The 27,580-nt window shown below is 35.3% G+C and overlaps 1 protein-coding gene across 1 annotated transcript in view; it reads left to right on the top strand.

Annotated features, from left to right (window-relative positions):
• NIBAN1 (niban apoptosis regulator 1) overlaps positions 1-27,580 on the top strand; it is a 192,261-nt gene that overhangs the window by 86,883 nt on the left and 77,798 nt on the right. Inside the window, exons 4-5 of the mRNA XM_074308582.1 lie at positions 1,930-2,044; positions 7,150-7,317. Coding sequence (XP_074164683.1) covers positions 1,930-2,044; positions 7,150-7,317 — 283 coding nt within the window. The remainder of the gene's footprint in view (positions 1-1,929; positions 2,045-7,149; positions 7,318-27,580) is intronic.

Genomic DNA, 27,580 nt, shown 5'->3' with positions numbered 1-27,580 from the left:
ATTTTTGGAATTGTTAGCTCTAGTTGTTGAGATTTAAATTTTTTTATTACTTGCATCAAATCTAAATTTGCATCTTGGCAACTTGGGAATCATTGGTCTTAATTATTCCATCTTGTGCCAAGAGGAATGTCTATTCCTTCTTGCATGTGATAATACTTCAAATACTTAAAGACAGATATCATTCCCCTGCCAAACTTTTCTCTCCTCCCTAATAAGCATTCATAGTTACTCCATCTGATCCTCAAAAGCATGAACTTGAAGCTCTTTACAATCCTCACTACCCTTCTTTGGATGCTTTCCAGCTTATTAATGTCCTAACTAAAATTCTGTGCCCAGAATTTAACACAATCTACCAGGGGTCATTTGACTAGGGCAGAATAAGGCAGGGATCCTGACTCACAATGTTCACATTGGGCATGGAATCCATTAAATTCCCCAGAACTTTTTCAGATAATTTGCTTTCTAGGGAGCAAAACGAGGTCAAATTCAAGTTATTATTGTCATTAACATGATCCTCCTACTGAAACATTGACTTCTAATTTGGTGCCAGAATATAATGAATCTTCCATTTAATTACTTGGCTAACATATACTGAATCTCCATTGCCAAGAGAACTGCCCATCTTTTATTCATCTGATTTTAATGCTTCTTCTATCTATCTACTTATTTGTCTTGGGATAAGTGGCACTTTTGTAAACATAAATATAATTTTGCAAAATATATGAAAAGAGCAGAATGTCTTACCCATTAAAATTCATATTATGTCATATTTCTGTCCCAGTATGCTATTAACAACATATTCTTATTTGTGGGGAAAGCTTGAAAAGTACAATCTCAGTGGCATTATTATTGCCATTGATAATCATTAAAACTGATGCATGCCATCTGATTTTGAAGTATTCTCTGACCTCATTATCTCCCTTTCATCCTGTCATCAAGTCAAGCAAATTTTCACATATGATAAGTTTTAGTGCTAATAATCATTTCTGAGAGAGATAGCTTGGATTAGATCTGGAGCCAGGAAGTTGAGTTCAGATCCAATCTCAGAGATTTATTAGCATAACCTGTCAAATCATTTCATCTCTGTCAGCCTCAGTTTCTTCATCTGTGAAAGTGGGAATAATAATAGCACTTACCTCCTGCAGTTGGTGTGCAAATAAAATGAGATATTTGTTAAGTATTTTTCAAACATTAAAATGCTATGTAGATATTAGCTGTCATTATTATTTTTATCATAAGGCAGTATACACTTTTTTGTGTTTTTGTATTTTTTGTATTTTTGTATTTTTTGTATTTTTGTATTTTTTCAAGTTTTGTATTTTCCAAGTTAACTCTCTGTTTAATTCTTTGTAATATATAACACATTTGTTATATATAACATGTATTTGTAATAAATATATATAATATATTATATGTAGCATATGTCTTTGATTTTTATTAAAACATAAATGAGAAATTTGCTAACTTTTTCTTTTTCTTTCTTTCTTTCTTTCTTTCTTTCTTTCTTTCTTTCTTTCTTTCTTTCTTTCTTTCTTTCTTTCTTTCTTTCTCTCTTTCTTTCTTTCTTTCTTTCTCTTTCTTTCTTTCTTTCTTTCTTTCTTTCTTTCTTTCTTTCTTTCTTTCTTTCTTTCTTTCTTTCTTTCTTTATCGTCTTTCTTTCTTTATCGTCTTTCTTTCTTTATCGTCTTTCTTTCTTTCTTTCTTTCTTTCTTTCTTTCTTTCTTTCTTTCTTTCTTTCTTTATCGTCTTTCTTTCTTTCTTTCTTTCTTTCTTTCTTTCTTTCTTTCTTTCTTTCTTTCTTTCTTTCTTTCTTTCTTTCTTTCTTTCTTTCTTTCTTTCTTTCTTTCTTTCTTTCTTTCTTTCTTTCTTTCTTTCTTTCTTTCTTTCTTTCTTTCTTTCTTTCTTTCTTTTTAACCTTTCCCTACCTAGGCTTATCAGAAAGGAGCCAGTCCTAAAAGTCGAATTCTCCCAGCAGGCGGCAAAGTTTTAACTTCCGAAGACAATTACAATTTATTATCTGACCGACATTTTCCTGATCCTATTGGTGAGTTGGTGAGAATCTTTTCAAATCAGAAAGATAATGTTTGCTTTGGTTTAAATCTTATGTGTTATTATAATAATATGCAGCAAAGATTTGCAAAGGAACTTATATGTGCCATCTCATTAGATGAAGTGTTTTCATTAGGTAAATAAACATTATCATTAACCTAATAGTTATGAGTTTGAACAACGATAGTGATGATGATGAAAGGTTGCATTAATGTAGTACTTTACATTTAACAAAGCACTTTCATCACAACAACTCTGCAGAGTAGATGAGGCGGCCTGACTATTCTAATGAGGAAACTGAGGTTCACAAGTCAAATGTATTGTCCAGGGTTATTCAGCTACCAAGAGACAAAAAGAAGGGAAAAGAATTCAGGTCCTTACAATACATCCAGGGTTCCTTCCACTAAGATAAGGATGCAAAGCAATATAATGTGGCTAGTATATTTTTTGTGGCAGCCAGGTGTTGCAATGGATAGAGCACCAGATCCAGAGTCAGGAAGATTCATCTTGATGATGAACCATTATAGTATTTTTGCCAAGAAAGCCCCCAAAAGGGATCACAAAGATGGACATGAATGAAAGTGTATTTTCAGTGCTCAGAAACTGCATTATTGTTCTGTAAACCTAGAGACCATTTGTGTCCTCCACAATCCTTTGTGCCACTAGAGATAAAGAACTTTTCTCTCACTGCACCTTGGGTATGCTCAATTAGCTCAGCTATTGGCTTTCTTTCTCTTCCACCCTGCCTGAAGGAAGGGGGAGCCTTAGATTTCATTGAATAGCAGTTTCTACTGAAATATCATTGACTTAACCCCCCTCAGAGAGAAATACATCCCTAATATGCCTTATCATATCTATGAACAACAGCATTGTAGCAAGAATTAGGAACTAGGAGAATTAAGACACCCGAGTTCTGATCATGGCTCTTTCATTTATCAGCTGTGTGATCTTAGATATGTCATTTAAATATTCTGAACCTCGTTTGCCCTTATTTATAAAACGAGGAAATTGAACCATATGATTACCAAGGTTAGCTTTAAAATTCTACGATTCTAATACACCTCATTTTGCCTGTATAGAAAGAACCACTGGAGATATATATACCAAATAAGGATATTTCATTGAGATTTATGAGCTGCAGACACTATAATAACTCCATCTGGCTTTGTGTGAATTGCACTCCGCAGTAATTATTTGGTTTCTCAGAGAGCCCTAACTCTTATTAATGGCTATAATGCTTTGGTCAGAATTTATGGAGAAGGCTATCTTCTTAGCATTTGTTATTTCTGGGTTGAAATGCTTGGTGGAATAGTTTTAATAACAAGGTGCCCAGATTGGTACATAGATCATGAACAAAGACTAACAAGTTGTTACTGAGTAATGCAGACAAAAACAAAAAACAGCCAAGTCCCTCCTTTCTCTCCCTCCTCCCCAGCAAACCATAAAGCTTTCCCTGAATTATCCAGTTATTTTATCCCCCCCCCCTTTTTTTTTTTTAACTTAATCCACACTTAAACACAGCTTTGGCTACAGGAGAAATGCAGCTTGTGGTATGAATACCAAAAGGTACCCACTGTGTTCAGAACTTCCACAGCTGAACTTTTCTAGTCAACCAACAGGCGTTAAAAACCTTTTATGTGCCAGGCACTGTGCTAAGTGCTGGGGAGACAAAGAAAGGCTAAAAGACAGTTTCTGCTCTAGTTTCTTGAAGACCTTGAGAGTCCAGTAGAATTATATAAGATCATAGCTCTAGAGCTAGAAGAGACCTTGAGAGACTATCTAGTTCAATCTCCTCATTTGTAAAACAAGGAAACTGAGGCCCAAGGGAGTCAAGTGACTTGCCCGTATTCACACAAGTTGTAATCATAGGCTGGCACTTGTACAATTACTGGTGAAATAATTCTGGGAAGAAATTGAATGATTTTTGTAGATGACTATGAATGATTTAAATGTCCCCAAGCTTCAGAAGACTGTATATGAATTATTGTTTATCTCATACTATGGTATTCTTGATCTTAAAATAGAAATTTTAATTATTAAAATTATAAATTAAAAAATGACACAGTGGTTCTTTTATGATAACCTTACAACTCAGCTCAGAAAGCATGCAAATACATATTTCTGGGAAACTGATGCAAAATGTTAAAGTGAAAGAGAATTCTGTAGCCAAATAATGATGAATTAGTTTGTGGCTTAATAGGACAGCTACATGTAAAAGGTCAGTGCTATTTTTTAATTACTTGTGAAGTTGTTAACTATGTCATGGAAGGGAATGGGAAGAACTGTTTTTTATACAAGTGATTGTACCTTTAACAAAAGCTTGATAATGATGAAAATTCAATAAACATTGATTAGGAACTTCCTGTGTACAAAGCACTGAATGAGATGATAGAAGCAAAGACTAATTTGCTCTCCTAATTATCCTCTAAGCCACTGAAACTAATCTGACTTGTAAGCAGATGCCCTACTACAGCATAATTTGGGTCCTCTTAATTGGTATGGAATCAAAATGTATAGTCCAGGAGCTCATTATGGATCAGAGCAGAGAATAAACTGAGATTTTATATGAGGTCTCTGTTCTTTTTCAAATTCAAGTAGTCTTTTTTAGAATGAGTCTCTCCTGAGGCTACCAAATCTTACAGAATTAAAGCCAATTAAGTAAAATTTTATAAATGATGATTACAATAATTTTGATAGGAGCTAACTTTGTATTGAATAGTAGGAAAAATATTGGTCCTGGAGTCAGAAGACCTAATGTCAACTCTAACTCTTATTAACTTAATCTCCTAAATCTACCCTTCAGTTAATCAATCAATTAATCAGGAAGCTTTTGTTAAGCATCTACCATAGTCAGACACTGTCTAAACTCCCTTTGTTCTATCTAGATCATCATCATCCTTCTATTCTTCTGAGTTATGAATCTTCGAGTCATCCTCCATTCTTTACTCATTTCTGCCTTAAATCTGACAAATTGCTAACCCTTGTTGACTCTTCTTAACATTTCTGGCATTCTTTCCCCTCTATCAATTTACATGGTGATGACCGTCACCTGGACTTTATCATCTCTTTTAGATCATAGCTACATTTCCTAATTGTTGTTCCCGACTCCCTTTTCCAATCTATCCTCCACCCAACTGCCATATTGATATTTCTAAAACAGGTTTGACCATTTCATTTTCCTACACAAGAAGCTTCAAGAAATAATTTCAAATAAACTCTATGATAAAATACAAATTTCTGTTTAGCGTTTAATCCCTCACATTCTGATTCCAACATTTCTTGCCAAATTGATTTCAAATTACTCTTCATTAAGCACTCTATATTCCAGCTAAATTGCCCTACTTGCTGTTTCATGTACATGGACATTGTACAGAGAACATTGAGTTCTCTAAAGAGATTGTGCTATCATTAGCAAAAATCAGGTCTCATTTCCTTTCTGCCTTTGCATATTCTCCAAATTCTGCCTATTCTTTGGAATGCTTTCCTTTCTCATTTCTAACTCTTGGAATCCATAGCTCTTTTCAAGATTTATTTCAAGTTACATCTCCTACATGAGGCAATTCTTTTCCTTTTTTATGTCTCTTTTTTATTGTATTAGCATATTATTTTTCCAATAATATGTAAAGATGGCTTTCAACATTCATTTTTATAAGATTTTTGAGTTCCAATTTTTTTTCTCCCTTCTTCCCTTACCTGCCCTTTTCTAACACTAGCAAGCAATCTGGGATAGTGTATATGTGTACCTTCATTTTTTAACATTTCCAGAAAAGAAAAATCAGAACAAAAGGGAAAAATCATGAATTAGAGGGGAAAAGGTGACAATAGTATGCTTCAAGCTACATTTAATCTCTGCAGTTCTCTTTCTGGATGTGGGTGGCATTTTCCCTTCAAAGTTTATTGGATCACTAAATTGTGGAGAACTAAGTTTATCACTGTTGATCATCACACAATCTGCTGTTGTTATTTACAGTTTTTCTGGTTCTGCTCACTTTAGTTACAAGACAATTCTTGACTACTTTCTCATTGATGTTAGTGCTTTCTCTTCTTAATTATTTTGTATATATATTGTATATGTTTTATATTTATTTATTCACATATATGTCACTTTTGGATATCTCTCGTGCTTATAGTTAGTGCTTAATAATTATTGATTGGCTTCATTGAGTAGGATATTGCAATAATCTTTGGGTGTGATACCAGGTTTGGATAAGATGATATCCTTTCCATAACAGGGTTTCCAGTCTAATAATGAAATATGATATCTACAGAAATGACTATTATGCAAAATAATACAAGGTGGTTGTTGAAAGGTCATTACCAAAGGCTACTCAGTATTCTATAATTGTAGAAGCACTATAGAAAGAAAGGAATCATTCAAGTACAATAACAATTCTAAATATCATGGGGAAGAGAAATTATAATTAATAAGGAAAACAGCACAGTAAGTAGGATTATTATCAGTTTACTCTGGAAATTGTCTCTTTAGGGAAGTTTGGGTCCTTTAAAACTGCACTGAATAGCATTAAACATTAGAGTGTATATATATATATACATATACACACACACATATATATATATATTCTTATGTAGATTCCTATTATCTCAAGAGCTGAAAGGAATTTCAAAAGTTACCTTGTCCCATTCATATATGAATTAGAATCAGCTTGATTACATAGATATCTGATGAACAAGTGTTCATCTGGCCTTTGCTGAAGATCACAAGTGGGGGGAATTTATCAGTCACTTCCTTAGATGGTATGTGTAATCCATTCTACTTTTCTAATTATTGGGAAGTTTTTCTTTATACCCAGCTTAGCCTCTTTATATCTTCCACCCATAGTTACTAGTACTTCCATCCTATGGATGCAAAGAGATAATGATGTGACACCTTTTCACTGGGCTAGATGACTTGATAAGACTTAAGACTGATTTTTTTTTTCTTTCTTTTGTGAAAATAGTTTATCTAATTTTGGTTGTCTCGGTATCTTAAATTTCTACTACTTGACAAAAAACATGAAACAATATTGTTCTAAATGAAATACAACCCCCAATTTCTTAAGTTTTTATTTTGTATCTGTTTTCCCCCAAAATATTCTTTAGCTCCCAACGAAAAGGAGACTTCTCAGCCCTTTGTTGTTTTACCAAAAGAATTCCCCGTATACCTGTGGCAGCCCTTCCTCAGACACAACTACTTCTGTTTCCAAGATTCAGCAGACCAAAAACAGTTCAGTGCTCTATTGAATGACTGCATTCGACATCTGAATCATGGTAGGTACCATCTTTTTTCTCTCCCTTCTTTTTTCTCTTGACTCTTGCCTCCTTCTTCTCTCTTCCTTTATGTCTTCCCCCCAGCCCAATGCACACAGTTTGAATTATGCAGAGACTCAGGTTGTAAGAGGAGATATTTCCTCTCCAGTTCTATGAAATGGTATAATGTTGAGTTTGAGTCATGTCTGTGAAGCTTGCAACCCACGTGACCCAACCCACTCAAAGCTTTGGTTTCCTCATCAGCTAGATGATATTCATGCTAATAACCTCACCTACTTCTCAGATTGTTCTGAGCAAAGTGCTTTGTAAAGTCCTGTGTAAACATGGCTTGAATAAATATAAAAATGATTATCACCTAGTAATCTCTAGTAGAACCAGTCCCCATGAACATCTGCATGATTAAGGAGAAACAGAAGAGGGACATAGAGACTTGTGATTCTGCAACCAGTTCAGATGTTAACCAATTTACTTTCTGTATTTACTAGTATCATTCCCCTTTCTTATCTCTCCCAGTTACTTTCATCTTCCTGACCACAGGAGGGTTCCAAGCCAGTTGCCTGCAGCCCCTTATTCATCTTTATGGCATTTTTGATTCTTTATTTCACTTTACTAAAGAACAGTAGCTTAATCAAAATTATCATTTGTCTTTCATTCTTGAAGAGGACCATGACACCAGGAGAGGATGCTGTGACTTGCAAGAGAATTGGATTTAAGTGAGGAAGGGCTGGGCAGGCTCACCTGCCTCACTTTCCCCTCCTGAGCCATCTGGGTCCAGTGGCCAGATATAGATCAGATCGAGGGAGATGGCCCTGGATGCAGTGGGAGAGGTTGGCCTTTTTAAGCCAAGATCTTTACAGATCTCAATTTGACTGAGGCCGTACCCATTTAGGAATTAAGACTAGGTACAAATTGAGGTAAAGAGTGGCCTCTTTCACCTAGTAAAAAAAAAGTAAATAGAATTTTAAAACTTGAACCTAGATTCTCTGACTCCAAATTCATACCTTTAATGTTCTGTGCTCTATATCTACTCCCAGCTCAGACCTCAATTCTAAGAAATGTCCCAATAAAGACATTCTGTACCCCAAGTCTCTTCCATTTCTAAATCGACCTGTGCATTGGTGAGCTAGGAGGGACATTAGAGGTCAAGATCCCCATTTACATATGAAAAGACTGTGTGACTTTCAAATATTCAGCCATAACTCGTTTTCTAATAATCATTTTTAGAAAACAAAGTTACATAGCAGTCAGTGGTATAGCCACTGGAGCCTAGATTTCCTGATATTTTCACCAATCAAAAATCCTTTTGATTACTGTTTTTAACAGAGAATTCTGAAGAACATTGGTTCCTGTCCATAAAGGGTTTCTGTTAACAGGAAGATGATTATACTAAAAGATTTAGAGCTAGAATGGACTTTGGAGGTCATCTAGTTCAACTTCTCAATTTATTTTATTTATTTATATTATGTTATTTTATTTATTGGAGTTAAATGACTTGCCCAGGGACACACAGATAATTCAATATAAAGTGTCTAAGACTGGATTTGAACTCAGATCCTCATGACTTCAGTGTAAGGTGCTCTGTCCACTGTGCCCTCCAGCAACCCCCAAGCTCTCATTTTAGAGATAAGAAAATGGAATCCCAGGGAGTTGAATGACTAACCTAATAGAGCTGGGATTTGATTTCTGGGTCCTCTGACACCAAATCCAACATTTTTTTCCTTCTATGCCTCTTTGTGTTTATATTGCTTCCCTAGAAAGCAGAGGTGTGAGAGAGAGCGCTGGGCCTGGAAGATCTCAGTTAAACTCCAGCCTCAGACACCTAGTATCATCCTGGACACAGCACTTAACCTTTCTCTGCCTCAGTTTCCTCAACTGTAAAATGGAAATAATAATAGCACCTCTTGTTGTAAGGATTAAATGAGATAATATCAATAAGTCCTTGCATCCTGCTTGGCACATTGTAGGTGCTTAATAAATGTTTGTTCCTTCCCCCACACTCTCGCCCCATTTATCATGGATCTAGGATCTATCGTCTATATCATCCCAAATGTTTTCTATCACAGCTGGTTTGCCTGAATGTGGCTGAATGTTTAGGGATTTCCCCTAAAGTCAGAATGCAGTAGAAAGAGCTTGACTCATAAAAGATGAATGATTCACTGGTGACAAATCTGTCCTTAATTTCTACCTCTTATGTTTGGTTGCCCTGTGAATGGAAAGAGAAGGTGAAGGGAAATGAAGAGAAAAAAGGAAATACATAATGTTACTTTACTTTGCCATAGTAACTGAATAACAGAGGGTATAATTTTACTCCTAAGACCCATTTAGATCATTGCAAAAAAAAGATTCACTTGTTTTTCTGCTCCCTTCTAGTGCGTCCGTCTCTTAAGCCAAGAAGCCCCAAATCCTGATCCCATCTGATTTCCCAATATCCCATGCGCCTCAACATTCCTGTGCCCGAGGCAAAGTCTAATATCAACAAGCAATTGTTAAGCTCTAAGACTGTGACATTTCAGTAGGGAGTGTTTGCCTAACTCCGGCCAGATAAACCTTGTTGCATTCCTCCTTTTGTGCACTTAATAGGAAGTTTTCTTGGGACACAAATGGGCTCTGGTTAGCCTCCACTTAGGGCTCCATTTATGGAAGATAACTGTAGATCCAAAATATGACTTTGCTCTCCAGCTTGTTATCAAAGGCAATAATGTAATGAGGTCCAATCAGGTTTCCCTGGCACCGGGGAGCATTCCTCTGTCTTGAGACCAGTCTTCCTTCATGGCGACCTTCAAACAGACTTCATGTGGTTTGGCAAAACCTCCAGTCATAACCAGAGGCCACCATGTTACTACAGGGAACAATCCTTTACTGTCATGAGGCTGAATAACTTCATGGATTTTCCCCCACCTCCCTCTTTTGCTTCTGTTCTTGACAGTAAAAAGGACAACTGATCTTTTGTTAAGCTATTCCTTGATTGCTGCATGACTTTTTCTGTTCCAGTAATTCATTGTGTGTCTTTCAGGAAGTCTCTTAATGTCCTTAAATCTCACCTGTTAGTTGGAGTAAAACACATGAGTTGCCAACAATTCACTTTATTTTTTTATTTGTTTAGAGATCTTATATAAGGTCAATGGCTTATCAGCTGCCATAGTGGATAAAGTGGTGGATCTGGACTTAGGAAGACCTGAGTTAAAATATTAACTTCAGACACAGGCTAGCTATGAATTAACCTCTGTCTGCCTCAGTTTCCACATCTGTAAAATGGGGGAAATATTAGCACTTTCTTCCCAGAGTTGTTGGAAGGATAAAATAATATTAATAAAGTGCTTTGCAGACTTTAAAGTACTATGTAAACATTAGCTGTAATTATTGATAAAAATATGGAATAAGTTTACAAAAACTTTATTGATACATTTCACATTTTGTGGATAGAATGCTCAATTGGAACTTAGACAGACATGGACTTAGTACTCTCTCACATACTAACTGTGTGAGAATGGACAAGACATTTACTTCTCTAACACTAGTTTCTTCATGTGTTAAACAGAGATAATAATAACCATAGTACCTTATTCACAGTGTTGTTACTGGGTTAAAATGAGATAATGGATGTATAACAGTTTGCATAACTCTACATAAATATTAAGGAAGGGCTGAGAGGGCATTGTTGGAGAGAATACTCCCATTAATGAAAAATAAAAAATAGATCCATTGAATATTAAGGTATAAATGGCAGCTATTATTTTTTTTTAATTCACTTGTCAATCAGATAAACTTCTCTCATTGGATACTGGGAACATTGGATACAAATTACCTGGTGCATCAATGACTGGTACCTAGGAAGACTTCCTCCCCTTATTTCCAATGGAGTATAATTCCAGTGGCGTTTTACTTTCTATAATAGTCTGTGATATCTGGGAAGGGCAATGCTCAGGACTTGTGCTAGTACACCACAGAATTATTTTTTTGTTAATTCTTATTGTCCTGCTTCTGAACTTAGCACCCATGTTGGAATCATTGCTTATTCATCTGCTATAATGCCATAATCATTGCTGAGATGTGTAGACAGAAACGGTAAACACCATTGAAGATTTCCCATGTTCTTTATGTTCCCTAAGCTATATTTATGTGATATATAATAAATAATAGAACAATAAATTAATAAAAATATAGTAATATTTAATAATATTTTTATTTCTGGGCAGCTAATGGCAGAATGGATAGAGAGCCAGACCTTGAGTCAGAAAGACTCATTTTGCTAGTTCAGATTTGGCTTCAGGCACTTCTAGTTATGTGACCCTGGGAAGTCACTTAACCCCATTTGCCTCATTTTCCTTATATGTAAAATAAACTGGAGAGGGAAATAGCAAACTATTTCAGTATCTTTGCCAAGAAAATCCCAACTGGGGTCATGAAGTCAGACATGACTGAAAAATGACTGAAACTGAAACTGAGACTGAGATTTTATTTATATAACTTTATTATATCATAAATTATTATATAATGTATATAATTATATGAATAAAATGCATAAATAATGAATAATAATGATAATGTAATATAACTTAATATATAGTTAAGACTAGTTCCTTTACTAAGAAACAATGTTTTATATAAAACGTTCAGAGTTTACTATACCCAGAACAATAGCTTGGGAAAAGTCAGATTACATCACATCCCCACATATGACAAGGTTGAATATTACAAGGTAGCTGGTTTTTTATTGCCTGGATTATGTTGGGCTTTGAGTCAGAAAGAGTTTGAATCCTGCCTCATATATTTACCCATTATGTGACCATGAAAAAGGCATTTAATTTGTGTTAGCTCAATTTCTCCAACTCTAAAACTGAGATAATAATAGTAGCTACCTCACAGGGTGGTTGTAAGGATCAAATGACATAATATATGTACAATGATTTGCAAACCTTGAAGTGCAATAAATATATTAGCTACATCATTATGAAATTGGTGAAAGAATTGACTAGTGTATAGAGTTTGTAATAGCCAGGAGAACCTCTCTGCTTTATGTTCATGTAGTTTAAATCTTAAAGTCGTATATAAATGTTCATTATTCATTTTTGTGTTTGCATCCCAAGGGCCTAGCATATTGCCTTATGTTAAAGACATAATATTAATATAATGTAGTACTATGTGATTTAGGCCCAAGTCTACTGGAATGGTTTTTATTTCATTTATCACTAATTTGTATCCAAGTCATTTCTAGCTTGAATAGTGTCTAGAGTAGCAAAATGTCCCATGCACTCTGGCTTGACTTTACCCCAAGAAGATTTTAGGTAACATTTATAAAAATCTTGAACAAGGAAGTTATCTTAAAGTGAAACTTGGGTTAAATTCCAGAATTGAGTGATCATAGCTCTATCAATTTACTCTGATAATACTGTCTTAGAAAAGTCAGAAGAGTTCTTCCCATAGATCCATATCAATAATTCAAAATAAAAAAATTAGAAGATAGTTTGAATGCTTCCTTTTGGATAGAAGAGGGCACTTCTCAAGGATGGATCCTTGTTAATCCTTTTATGGGGTAGAGGGAAGAAGTAGCTCTTAGGTGGATCAATATCTTGGTTTGTACCAGCTGTGGGGAAATGCAATATCCTTACCTCATTTAGAAGAACTTAATATTGAATATCTGATTATTACCCTTTATCCAGGTACCTAATAAAATTCCTTTTTCTTTTTTCCAAGCTTATCCTACTCACCTTTCCAAGGGGCTTTTCCTTAGAGTCTGGAAAGGCCTTTAGAACAAAACATTATTTTTAATATTTCTAGAGAAATTAAAAAGGATTTTAGCAATATTTCTGTACTTGCATATAGTAATCACTTAATAAATGCATGACAAATTGAATGCTTGATAAATAGAATTGAATTCCTACATTACCTCAAGATTTATAAAGTGCTTTTCATATAGCAAACCCATGAAATTGGCAGAATAGGTTTTAATAGCCTCACTTCATGACTGAGAAAATGGGAACCCAGTAAAGTTTAGGCCCAATATTTTATCCACTACACTACCAACTGCCTCTGTGAGCTTCACTTTCCTGATCCCAGGATTGTAGTAAGGATAAAATGAAATCATATTTGTCCAGTTGTTTGTAAACTTTAAAGGGTTATATGAATGCTAGCTATCCTTTTTATTATTCTTAAAACTTCCTTTGCTTTGTCTCTCTGTTATCTCTCATTTCCATTCTTACTGTAGCTACCCTAATTTTACCTGCCTCATCATTACTCTCTCTCTTTCAGTTAATACCTTTAAAATACCTCCAGATTAGTCTGAAAACATAATTTTGGGGGTCATCCCACTCCCTTTTAGCAACTCCCCATTATCTATAGGGCAAAGTCCTCAATTCCAATTAGACTAACCCCCACACTGTCTTTTCAACTTCTCTTGCTATTCTCCCTCCCCACCCCAATAGATAAAATTAGAAAGACAAAAACAAAACAAAAACCCAGAGTCTTGCAATATTTTTTGAGCCTACCTACCATGTGTAAGTGTTTGATAAATGTTTATTAATTGATTATCTGATGATAATTTATTAGGACTAGAGAGAAATCTTCAGCTAACAAGATGAATACAGTTTCAGTGTGAAGGGATTCCTTTCATGCCATTATAAATTTGTCTCTGCCATTTTACCATCACTTAATTTTTGATTTGATCAGTCATCTCTTAAAATGCCAAGAGTTATAAATATCAGAGCTACGTGTTTTTTAAAATAAAAAATGGAAATGTTTATGCATGTATGTCTTGGATAATTACAACATTTTCTAAGCTTGTCTAGAATCCTTTAAAATTAACCAGTGAGTCATATTCAAATGGAGACTGATTAGTTAAATGAATGTTGGATGTGTAGTAACATCATATTGTTGAGTTCTTTTAAAATCTTTTACTAAAAGGAAAAAAAAAAAGGTTTCTTATATCGGTGTTGCAACAACACCAAAAAACTGCAGGAATGGGGAGTAAAATGCTGGGGAAAATACTGAGTAAATGTATTTTTATAACTAATCATATCAACACATTAATTTTTATAGGACTTATTGACACAAATAAAACCCCCAAATTATTAAAAAGAAATCACAGTTTAATTTCTCTTGTGCATCAGAAGCTTGCTCTGTACCCCTCCCACATTCTTTGCTAAACCTGACCATACTCTTTCTCTGTCACCTAGTCAAGTTTCAGAAGGGGAAGGAAAGAAAATGAACATTTATATGGCATGTACTATTTGCTAAACACTATGCTAAGCCTTTTGCAAATATTATCTTACTTGATTTTCACAACAATCCTGGGAGATAGGTGCTGCTCTTATCCCTACTTTACAGTTGATGAAACAGACAAAGTCACACAGCTAGTTTGTATCTGAGGTTGAATTTCAATTCAAGTCTTTTTGACTCCAGGTCTAGGTGCCTCAATATCCTCTGCAGCTTAAACATTATTCTTAGCTATCTTTAGGAAATGTGGTTTTCCTCAGGTTTTTATAGGATTTGTATCTTTAATCCATAAATTTGGAAATTATGCTCACCTTTCATTTATAGTTTTATATTTCATTTATAGAGCTGGAAGAGACCATAGAGAACATATAATATGACCCTATCATCTATAGATGAGGAAACTGAGGCACAGAGTATTTAAATAACTTGTTTAAATGTAAGATAGTGGCAATAGTCCTCAACTGAGATTTTTAAAAAATATATTTCTAATCCTAGCTTTACCATGAGCTAATCCAGGAACTATGGGTGATTGTGCTTAATGCCATAAACATTATAGTATGTATAATATGCTATGGTAGGTACTCGAGTTACAAATATAGCATCTCCCTCCCTTGCTATTTCACCACCTGTCACTCAGCTTGGCAGCCTATTATCCTCCTGGTTCTATTGATAACCTTAATTAGGGGCAGCTAGGTAAGCACAGTGGATAGAGCACCAGCCCTGAATTCAGAAGGACCCAAGTTCAAATCTGGTCTCAGACACTTAACCCTTCCTAGCTGTGTGACCCTGGGCAAGTCACTTAACCCCAGCCTCAGGGAGAAAAAAAAAAGATAGAAAAATAATTTAAAAAATATAATCTTAATTAACTATGTTTTTAGGAATGTCTATCATCAAACATCACTGATATACTCCTCATTGAGTAAATTAACTTTTACAAAAAGGTATTTGTAAGGAAAGTCTTACCAAAACATCCCTCCAAACTGAGATGTGTCCTCCCTTTACCCACATAAGATCTCTGGGGTGGGATGAAATTTTGAGATCACACATGGCCAAAGGGCAAACTTGTGGTTACTGGAAGTCCTTCCCTCTTCTCCCCCCCAACCCTCCTTGGCAGATTATTCTTTCCTTAGGGATAGCTCTTGGTTTGGCTCTTAAGATCCGGACCTGAGGCTTTCTTTCTTTGATGAGACTAGTTTACTCTTGGTGAATCTCTTTGCTCCCAATGCAGACATCATCATTAATCACTTTAGTTCTGAGGATCTGCTTCTGACTTACATTAAGATGAAACTTATTTAAACTAAGCTGAAACTCGATAGAGAATGTACCTCACTAAAGATTTATCTCACATTTTTGTAGTAGGGAATAACAGATGGATATAAACATCTAGGAGAGTTCTAAAGATTTGAGATAGGAGGGATAAATTCTAGCTGGTATCAACAGTCAAGGTTTAATAGAAGAAATAGCACCTGAAATGCAATCTTCCTGATTCTCATACATGATACTTCATCTCCCACCTCCACACCTTTTCAATGACTATTCCCTCTGACTGGAATATGTTCTTTCTTCACTGGCTATCGATTATAATACTTAGTTTCCTTCAGAACACAACTCAAGAATCACCTTTTACAGGTAGATGGCACCTTCCATAAGCAGAGGTATTACCTGATACCCTTTGCTCTTATTCTCTTCAAAATCACTTTACATCAATTTTGTATGTAACTTGTACATACCTATATAGATGTTATCTCACCTGACTAGACTATAAGCATTGAAAGCACAGTTTTTAACTTTTGTTATAGTGTGTGGCACAAAGTAGGTGCTTAGTTAATGCTTCTTGAGTAATTGAATGATAAAACACTTTATATATATTATCAAATTTAACCCTCATAAGAACCCTGTAAAGTAGTGCTATTATCCCCATTTTATTTTATTTATTTTTTATTTAGAATTTTTTCCCACAGTATATATGCATGAGTAATTTTTTTATAATATTATCTCTTGTATTCATTTTTCCAAATTATCCCCCCCTTCACTCCACTCCCTCCCCCCATGACAGGCAATCCCATACATTTTACATGTGTTACAATATAACCTAGATACAATATATGTGTGTAAATACCATTTTCTTGTTGCACGTTAAATATTAGATTCCGAAGGTATAAGTAACGTGGGTAGATAGACAGTTGTGCTAACAATTTACATTCACTTCCCAGTGTTCCTTCTCTGGGTGTAGTTATTTCTGTCCATCATTGATCAACTGGAAGTGAGTTGGATCTTCTTTATGTTGAAGATATCCACTTCCATCAGAATACATCCTCATACAGTATCATTGTTGAAGTGTATAATGATCTTCTGGTTCTGCTCATTTCACTCAGCATCAGTTCATGTAAGTCTCTCCAGGCCTCTCTGTATTCCTCCTGCTGGTCATTTCTTACAGAGCAATAATATTCCATAACCTTCATATACCATAATTTACCCAACCATTCTCCATTTGATGGACATCCATTCAACTTCCAGTTTCTAGCTACAACAAAAAGAGCTGCCACAAACATTTTTATTATCCCCATTTTATACATGAGGAACTAGAGAAAGAGAGAGAGGTTAAATAACTTGCATGGGCAATCTTCAAGATTCTAAATCCAGTACTCTAGTTATTATGCCACCCAGCCTCAAAGGAAATTATTCCTAAAAGGACAGTCATATGTATAAGTGGAGGTGTGGTAAAACCACCAGGAAGGCAGTTTTAGATGAAGCTCTGTGATTTGCAGTCACAAAGACTCAGCCTCAGTTTCCTGTCTGCAAAAGGAAGGCTGAGGCTAAATTATTTCAAAGGTCCATTCAAGCTCTAAATCTATAATCATAAAATTCCAAAATCTATTCCTTAAGCTTAAATGGGAAGGAGAGAATGTTGAAAAAAGAAAAGCTTTGAACTTCAGAGAGGAGCTAAGAGAATTCATTACAGATGGCCTTGAGTGTCTCTAGGAAAGATACAACCTTCCAGACCTGGATTTCCTCAAAAAATAAATTAACAAAAAAGTGTTTACTAATCATTTATTTTATGGCAAGATCTGTGCTCAGATTCTGTATGCAAGGACAAAATCAAAGACAGTTTCTGATGGCAAGGAGCTTACATTTTAATGGAAGAGACAATATACATAGAAAATGATTTTCAGAGAGGGACACTTTGATCAGGAAATTTTCAGGTATAATGAAGGGGGTACAGGGAAATAGATTGACAAGACCTATCCAAAGACAGTGGTAGAGTTGAAATGATCATGATTGATCCACAATACTGGATTATGGTTCTAGAGGGAAAGTGGGTGGTAGAGAGTAAAATGAAACACGTTGGATGAAGTTTAACTGAAATAATGTAACACTCCTATCTGTGGTAGATCTGCATGATCCAATGTGAAATGTTAGATAAGTTTTAGTTAGCCACATTCATTTGATATAATCTGAACTCCAAAGATATTACATGTATTTGTTACATGCCATCTTGGCTTTATTGTAGTTTATTCGATAAGATAAATATGCAATAACTTTTAATTTAAATATGCTCTTCACATAAAATAGTTAATGATAGCACTTGTTCCCTAGCCAAGTCATCTATGTATTCCAAAATTCAAACTATTCTCCATTTCAAGTTGGCTGGTTCATCCATTTTAATGAGATGTTATTTCAAAGAAGATTATGTTGCACAGGAAGACACAGTGAAGTTTCTCAGTGAGATGCTAGTTGGTTAATGACACATTTTAAGATTATTTATGACTGTGGTTTGGCCTAAAGTACCTTTTGCTTTCCAAATAACCCAAGCATTTAGGTAACAAAATGAAAGAATATAATTTCATCAAGGATGAATTAAAAAAAAATTCTTGGTTTCTTTAGTTCATTCAGGATTTAGTATATATTTAGGAATTGGGTTCATTTGTTGTTTAAAGCTTATCTGTGTGAGCATACCAATTTTATTTTTAATTCTGCTTAATCCAAAAAGCACTTAAGCATCCTCTTTGAAATACTATATTGGGGCAGCTAGGTGGCGCAGTGGATAGAGCACCAGCCTTGAATTCAGGAGGACCCAAGTTCAAATGTGGTCTCAGATACTTCCTAGCTGTGTGACCCTGGGCAAGTCACTTAACCCCAGCCTCAAAAAAAAAAAAAAAATACTATATTAGGTAGTGGGAGAGGGGAAAAACAAATACAAAAATGAAAATATTTATTGCCCACAAGGAGTTTTCCTTCTACTGGAAGAATAAAATGTATATAAGTAGGTAAATAAATACAAAGTATATAGGAGGTATGATGTAATTTTTATTTGGCAGGAAGAATATTAATAACTTATATTTTCAGTAAAAATAACTGTTGCTTTGGTTGAATTCAATAGTTTGTTTTTCATCTAATTGGTCAGTTGATAGTATTATAGCCCAATCGTTTGCATACACCAGAGGTCAGGAAATTAAATCATTCTTGTAGATCAAGGGTCAGCAAACTATAGTAAGACCTAAAATGGGTTCTGGTCCAGTGTCTGTAGTTTGTATACTACTAATAGATTTTAATACCTAAAAATGATAAATCAGGTCAATTACAAAGACCAGAGAGGCATGTGGATCAAGTAAATTCAACTGAAAAGCTTTCCCTGAATTATTTAGATTGGGAGCACCCCAAACTCATAATTGTGTCCCTTTGCTTTACTTTGGCAGCTCATAGCCTTTAAATGCATGTAATATGAGAAAAGTGAAAGACCATGTGATATAACTGTTTGAGAGCGATTAGGAAATGGCCAGTATTGTGGAGGATGTTAATCTGTCATTGTAGATCACTGAGATTAGGAAATATGCATATCACTTGGGTAGAGAATGATATTAAGTTATGGCAATATAAAGCTGAAAGGGAAGAGATTATTTGTTGTTCAAAAATTTTATAATAATTTTTTTTTACATTTATTTCAGTAGAATTAAGAAACTGTTGCTAAAGCTTAATCAGAAGTCTTACAGTGTTTAACTACAGACTGGCTGCTTTAGAGCCTACATTGTTGTTCAGTTGTATTCAGTTGGTGCCGACACATTGACAACCCATTTGGAGTTTTCTTACCAAGAATACTAGAGTGGTTTGCCATTTCCTTCTCCAGCTCATTTTTACAGATGAGGAGGAACTAAGGCAAAAAGAATTAAATAACTCTCTCAAGGTCACACAGCTAATAAGTGTTTGAGACTGGATTTGAACTCAGAGAGATGAATCTTCCTGACTCCAGGCCTGGCAGTCTTTTCACTTAGCTGTCCTCTAAAAGCTATAAGTTTCCAGAATGCTCCCAATACTAAGAAGCAATTAAAAAAAAAAAAAAGAGGGGTTCAGTTTAGTCAGGACAAAATAGATAAATATTCAGCAAGAAGAAAAATGATCAGAAAAACCCAAAGACCCAGACAGTTTGATATAATTGATTCGTTACTGAGAAGACAAAGAAGCTGGCTTAAATTTCATCCTTTCCATTACATGACAGAGTATGCATAGTTGGGAAAAAGTTGACATTTGAATTTTACCTGTTTAACCCTTAATAGCCATTTAATTGCAGGCAAGTCTCACAGTGAGCCTCAATTTCCAAATCTGTAAAAGAAGGATATTAATAGCACCTGGCTGACAGAATTGTAGGGAAAGTCAGATGAGATTCTATAAAGTGCTTTGTAAACCTCATAGCCCTAAAAAGATAAAGAATTATCATTAATATTACCTCACAGAGGTAATATGGTACAGTGACAAAATAGGTCATATTTGTATTCAGAAAACCTAGTTGACTAGTTCTGAAGTGGTTTATTTGAATGATCTTAGGCAAGTTATTTAACATTTCTAGATCTCTAATGTTTCCACTTCTGTAAAACATCCAGGGAAAGAACTGATAAATATATATATCAAATAATTTCACACACACAAAAGCATGCATGCATCTATTTGTGTCTAATGGTAGCCATCTCTAGGGTGAGGTTGGGGGGCAGGGAGGGAAGAAAAAATATTACATGATAACTTTATATAATATTTTATAGCAAGTTGTATACAATAGAGTGCAGTTTCATGTGCAATTATCTTTTTTATGATATTATATTATGGAAATGCCTACTTTATTCCATATGATGAAGGGACCCCAAAAGTCTCTGAAAACTCCTTGAAGGACAGATTCTCCTTGAATCCTGCCACTGTAAAGATCCCACCCGAGGACAAACTGCTTCATTCTATTATCTAGGTGGGGCTGGTTGAGTCCTAAACTGGAGAATTCCAACCCTATTCAACTGAAGATTTTCTATTCAATTCTAGCTCAAACTCCACCCACCAGCCTCATTGGGAGGGGGAGCAGGCCTTGGCTTGTAGCCAAAGGCTTCTATTATAAAAATGGCAATTTTAAACCCAATCCTCGCAGAGGGGCTAATATGCCATGCCAACAAAACTCTCTCTTCCTGGCATAGGAACTCTGCCCGCTGGAATATTCTCTTTCAGTGTTACCCTCTTTTTATCTCCCTCACCTATTTCCCTAACGAGACTTTATATCTCTCAGTTGGGACCTTCTTTATATCTCTCTGTGGGGTTTCTCTACTAGAAACTTTACTTCTCTGTCAGACCTTATCACTAAGGAATTCAGCCTTTCTATTCATATATAGCAAAGGCTGATTCCAAATGTCAATAATAAACTTCTTTTTATCAGTCTAGCTTTTTGGGTTTGTAAATTCCTTTACGAAGGACCTCTGTGCCGCCAGAAGGGGGTTCCCAAAACTCCCTATCCATGTGCTGAATCCCAAGAGGATTTAGGGGAGCCTAACCTCTTCATTTGGTTCCATGAACCCCGAACCTGCCACTAACCTCATCATTTAACTCCCTGACCACCAGGAACCCTAATCTCATCATTTGGTTCCCTGATCAGGAATCTCAAAATCTAGATCTCATCACATATATCAAAAATAAAATTTAAAAAATGAATGGTTGCACTAGAGCATCTTTAAGGTTCCTTACAGGTTAGTATCTGCTTTTTCTCCAAATAGATTATCCAGTAGAAAGTCATAGTTTAAAAAATGACAAGTGTTTTAAGAAAACTTTTCATGATATATTTATTAATATTTCCAGCAAGTATACATGTGAAGGAATTTATATTTTCATCAGGTTATTGGGAGACAATTTTGCTAATAGAATTTCCCTTTCAAAAATATTAAATTGAATAGCAGGTGAATCTGATCAACATTTTTCTTATTTCATAGATATTTGTATTTCAATTAATTACTCAACAAAGGTTTGTTAGGCATCTATTGTGTGAAAGGCACTGTGACAAAAGATGCCTTTAAGGAGCTTATAGTCTGGCTAAGGAAGATGATATATCTATAAATAGGTATGCACATTACATACAAATAGATATAAAGTGCTTTTGATGGGAAGCAAGAGGTATTGGGAAGGAAATGCTTGAACTGAGTCCTAAAGGAAACTGAAGAGACAGAAAGTAAGAAAGGTGTATATTCCAGGTATAGGGGTCAGTCACTACAAAGTTATGGAGGTGGGATTGTTATGACCTGAATTTCTATGCCCTGAATAAAATTATTATGGCCACCCCCTTCCTCCCTTCTTTGCCATTAGGACTGAGAGAATTAAGTCAGGAAAAATCTTGAAATACCATTGAGTCATAAAACTCCAGAACTTTTATCTTTCCTGCCCTCAACTTTCTTATCTTGACCTTTATCCTGTCAGGATTAAGTTATGATCCTGTCCTGGAATTATGGCTTGTCACCCACCTAGTGTCCTCCCTTCCTTTATCTGCTTTTGTTTTCCCCTATAAGATTGTATATTCAGGTTATATATCCTGTTTGCAAACCCTAATTAGCTATATAAGTTCCCTGCCTCAGTTCCTCAGGGCCAAATGATTTTTGAACATGAGTTCCATTTAGTCAGTTAGCCCCAAACTTTCCACATTAAAAGATTAAAATCTAATCTCTGTCTTGCCTCAGTTTCTCTGATATTACAGGATAACAGGGAACCACCACAGGTTTTGAATAAGGAATGATGTAGTGAGACATACTTTAGGAAGATCACTTTGGCAACAATGTGCAGGTTGAATTATAATGGGAAGAGAGGAGGTATGGAGAATAATTAGGATGCTCTTACAGTATTCTAGGCAAAGGAAATGAACTAAGATAGTAAATGTTTAAGTGGAAATGTGTAAGTGGAAATCACACAGATATGAGAAAGATGGATGATTGGATATGTAAGGAAAGTGAAGAATCAAGATATGTAAGGAAAGTGAGGAATCAAGAAAAAGTGAGTTTTCAGGGGAAAAGACAATGATTTCAACTTTGGAAATGTTACATTTGAGATATCTCTAGATACTGTTTGAAATCCCTAATTGGCAATTGGAGAAGATTGCACCTGGAGCTCAGGAGAAAGACTGGGGCTGGATGTATGGATCTGTGAGTCATTTGTACAGAGTTGATGAGGTTCCAGGGAGTGTTTAGAGAGACAATGGCTCAGAACAGAGTCTTGGAGTGCACGATATTGATGATGAATCCACAAAAGAGACCAAGGAGTAATCAGACAAGGAAGAGGAGAATCAAGTCATAAAAATTTGGAGAGGAGAGAGTATCCATAGTTTGGTTGATTGATTTGTACTTCCATAGTCTGCTGTTTCTTATTTCAACCTAGATTTTCTAATATATTTCTACTTGTGTATAAAAGTACAGGCAAACGGATCCTACTCTCTGTTTATAGTCTGCTTTAGCAAAATAAAACATTCTGTCCTTCTCACTTCTGGGTTCCATCTCTCAGCCTGTTTGGCAAAGATGCTATCCAGACAACCAAGAAAGTGCCGCAGAATTCATGTGGTCACTGACATTTTACTAGAGCTGACGATGGGGTGTTATACAACCTCTTTCCTTTGGCTCATGATCACGTTCTTGAATTATTAACATTTTCTCCATCACTTTCTCAAGTCTAGGCAATGAATAAAACAATAAATATATCCCTGTAGTACAACTAACTGCTAGAGCTTTAACAACTACTTCTCAGTACAATTTAAGTGTTTTAAACTGCACTGAAACTTTTGGGACATCTTGTATGGGCTGTATGAAGGTAGGAATCATATGTTGATGTGGAATGTGAGGAAGATCTAGATTCAAATGTGACCTCTGAACAAGGGTGTGATGGAGCCAGCTTGAATCAACTCTTGGGAGTCAAATGTTAAATATTCAGTGTGAGCATTAATACCTTGGAAACTGGCAAATGCTATATAAATCAGGGCTTGATTTATTGTGCTGTTGGTTACCTAGACTTAATAAAATGATGGGGGAAATATTAATAATGCAGATTAAGCTTAAAAATGTGTGTGTAGGAGGTACATTTTCTTTACCCCCAGAGAGCTTGTTGTTAGACATTTACCAGTACATTATTGCCTCCTTAACTATGTGACTGAGAAAATAATTTAAGCTCTTTTAACCTGTTTCTCTAAGACAGGGACGATAATATTGAAAGTATTGTTATTATTTCACTTTTTTGTATTTGTTTTCTTTATTAGAATACAATTTCTTTGAGAGTAGGGGGTTATCTTTCCTTTTTCTTTCCTTTACTTCCCTGGCTATGAGTTCCTGATTTGTAGAATAATGTTGCTTTAAGAATCACGTGAGATGATATACATGATATGTCCCACGTGTAGTGAATATCTGAGATAGGATTTGAACTTTGGTATTCCTGACTCCAAATATATAAATCAGTCAACAAGCCTTTATTAAGTGCCTGTTGTATGCCAGGCATGGTGTCAAGTTCAGAGTTCTGCCAGCTCTACCATCCAGCTACTTTATTGGGAGACATCATGGGATAGTGAAAAGAATGCTGAATTTGGAGTAAAATCCCACTACTTCTCCTTTCTATCCAGGTAATCTTTGGCAAGTCATTCTGAGTCTCAGGCTCATCATCCGTAAAATGAAGAGTTTTTGGTCTTTAAGGTATTTTCCAGCTGTAATTCAATAATCCAATGAATACCTTAAGATGGCAAATAAAGAATGATTGACAGTTGTGTAACTAAAAAAAAAGAGCATTTTTATATTATCATCTCATTTGATCCCTCCAACAAGTCAATAGTAGACTCAGTAGTAAAAGAGTCAGTCATGTCTGATGCTTCGTGACCCCATTTGGAGTTTTCTTGGCAAAAATACTGGAATGGTTTGTCATTTCCTTCTCCAGCTCATATTGCAGTTTTAGAAATTGAAACAAGCAGGTAAGTGGCTTGCCCAGCGTCACACAGATTTGAACTCAGGAAGATACATCTTCCTGACTCTGGGACTGGCACTCTATCTAATGTGCCACCATCTGAACACTTATACTTGAGGTGTAGAAAGATTATAAAGATTATACAGCAGGGAACAGAGCCAGGATTTGAATTCAAGTCTTTTGACTTAAAGTTTACTCTTCTTTTCGTTAGACCTCACTATATAGTTCAAGTGAGAAGGCTGTCAGAGAGGCAACACTTCTGGGAGAGGCACTCTTCCATTCTCCCAGAAGGGAGATGAGAAAGGAGGAAGGTGTGGGAAGAGGAATGGAACCTAACACCTTTTTGCATCTTTCCAGACTGTGATTACTCCTTTTCAAAGTTCTTTTTCTGAAGTGGTCTTGCACATGAACTATATATATATAAGTACCAGCTAAGAAAGGAAATGAAACTTCTATATTAGTAGAGTCTCCTTCTCTTCATTTTTAACCTGGTTCCTACTAGAACTTCTAACTCTCTGCTCAAACTCTGGAAAGTTTGCTAGGGGAGGATGCAAGCAAATTTTACCTCATCTAGCTTATCAGGTCCTAAAGAGCTAAAGAAAAGAAAAAAGTTTTACAAAAATGATGTCCTGCCTTGTTAGTAGAAATGAAGTGTGGAAATTGGGAAAAATATTAGACTTGGAATTAGGAAAGTTTTATTCAAATTCTATTTTACTTTATTTTGTACTTTACCTTCCTTTATACTTACTACTTATATTGGGGAAATAGTTTTACTTCTCTAAGACTCATTAGCTTCACTGGTGTAGCCCAGGCTCTGGATTCTTTCTCAACTCTGAGTAGCAAAGTGGGCTCCAAGGAATCTATGGATAACTGTAAGAGCTGAAGGTTTTTAATATTATTTAATACTATTGTTCCTGAGTGTCCTCACTGATTTGCAGCTGATATCAATTAGCCAACCTGTGCTAATTAACTTTTAAAAATGGTTATTTACTAAGGTAATATAGTAAGAACACAGTATAAAAATATCCCTCCAGGATCTGTTCCATAAATATATACAGAGTCCAGGGTAAAGTGGGCTCAAGCTTAGTTAGCACATGTGGCAAATAAATAGTTCTCAATTTTGCATTATGAAGAATTATTTTGAAAGTAAATAATAGTAATCTCTAACTCTAGATCCTCAGCTAATGATTTTGTATTTTCTTGCACATATTTAGAGGTAGCTTTTGTGAGCTTGCCTGGAAGTTAAAAAGACTTAGGTGGCATAAATGTGCATTTTCATATATCAGAATTGTTCAAAATGGGCACTTAAACACATATATTGTTAAAAATGATATTAAAAGAGAATCAAGAAACTATGTAATAAGCTTTTATTAAATGCCTACTGTTTGCAGAATTTTATACTAAGTCCTGGAAGGTGGGGTATGATACAAAGGAAATAAAAGATGTTTCCTGTCTTTGAGAGATTATTTTAGAATCTCTAGAATTGATAGGGGGAGGGAGAAAAATTTGCATGATAACTTTATTATATATTTAAAAGGAGCAGCAAGATGTACATAATAGATTTGCATTTTCATATGCAATCATCTTTTAAAAATTATGTTGTTATAGAAATGCTTTTTAAATTCCAAATATTTAGAATTGAATATACAAAAATTTAAAAAGAATAATAATTTATAATGTCAATAAGAGGAATCATAGAATTAGGGTATAGGGAGAAAGTAAGGAAGATATGGATCAAAGATATGCTTCTGACACATGCTAACTGCACGGTCCTGGTACAGGACTTTATCTGTTGGTACTCCTGCCACTCTGTGTGCCTCTAAGCTGTAGAGTATTTGCTCAACTGCACTGGTTCGTTCCTCAACTAGTATCCCTTATACCATGAAATAATAGGTTCAAATAAAAATCATAATAATGGCAACATTTTAAAAAATGAATTTAATAAGCACCAAATAAAAAGAGCATTACATGCAACTGAGGACTTGCTATGATGTACAGCTAAATAGCTTAGGCTTCTGTTGTGCTTTATAATTCAAAGTACTTCACATTACAAATATTCAGATGGTTATACCATCTGCCAGGACTGGAGGGCATATGGGAATGTTTTAAGAAATGGCATGGAGAAGAATTGGAACATGATTTCACTCATTCCACCCTGGGGCATCCTCCCAACCTTGGTGCTGCTCCAACCAGAGATCTATAACTTTTTTTTATATTTCTTCTCTCCTTGAGAAATACTCCATGTTATGAGTAACTTGCCATTTTCCTCCTTCCCTCTATTTTACTCTTTCCTTATACTCTTCACTCTTTAAGGACTTAAATTGTGAGCAATGGAAAAATTTCTCTTCCACAAAAGTCCTATTCTAGTGCTTCAATGGCTTGGTGGTAACCCTAGGTTTTCAAGGGTTTTGTGAGCAGCAAAGTTTTAGCTTTCTTTAGATCTTGCCAAAGTGGAAGGTGTTCAGGTATCAGTTGAGACACCTTTCAGTTAGATTGGGAAAGGCTCATTTCCAGAACGCTGGCCACCAAATGATAGATTTTTTTTTAAGCCATGGCAACCCATAATAGTGGTCTCTGAAGATTGGAGGTTTTACACTCTGGGGTTGTCTGAGGGAGTACCCACACAGATGAAGTCATGGCTCCTTCAAGTAATTAACATTTCTAGTCAGCCAACTCATTTCAACAATAGTAATGAATCACCACAGTAAGACTCTCCTAAAATAAAGGTGAGATGAATTTGCATACTTCAATTTTTTAAAATCTGCTCTCCAGTTTGAGAAATATATATAGTTCTTGGCACTAACTCTCTTAATTATAAACCAAAGAATTT

The sequence above is a fragment of the Sminthopsis crassicaudata genome, chromosome 4 (genome assembly GCF_048593235.1).
Source record: "Sminthopsis crassicaudata isolate SCR6 chromosome 4, ASM4859323v1, whole genome shotgun sequence".
NCBI lineage: Eukaryota > Metazoa > Chordata > Mammalia > Dasyuromorphia > Dasyuridae > Sminthopsis > Sminthopsis crassicaudata.
The sequence above is the reverse complement of the archived record's forward strand: the minus strand, read 5'-3'. Positions and strand labels throughout refer to the sequence as shown.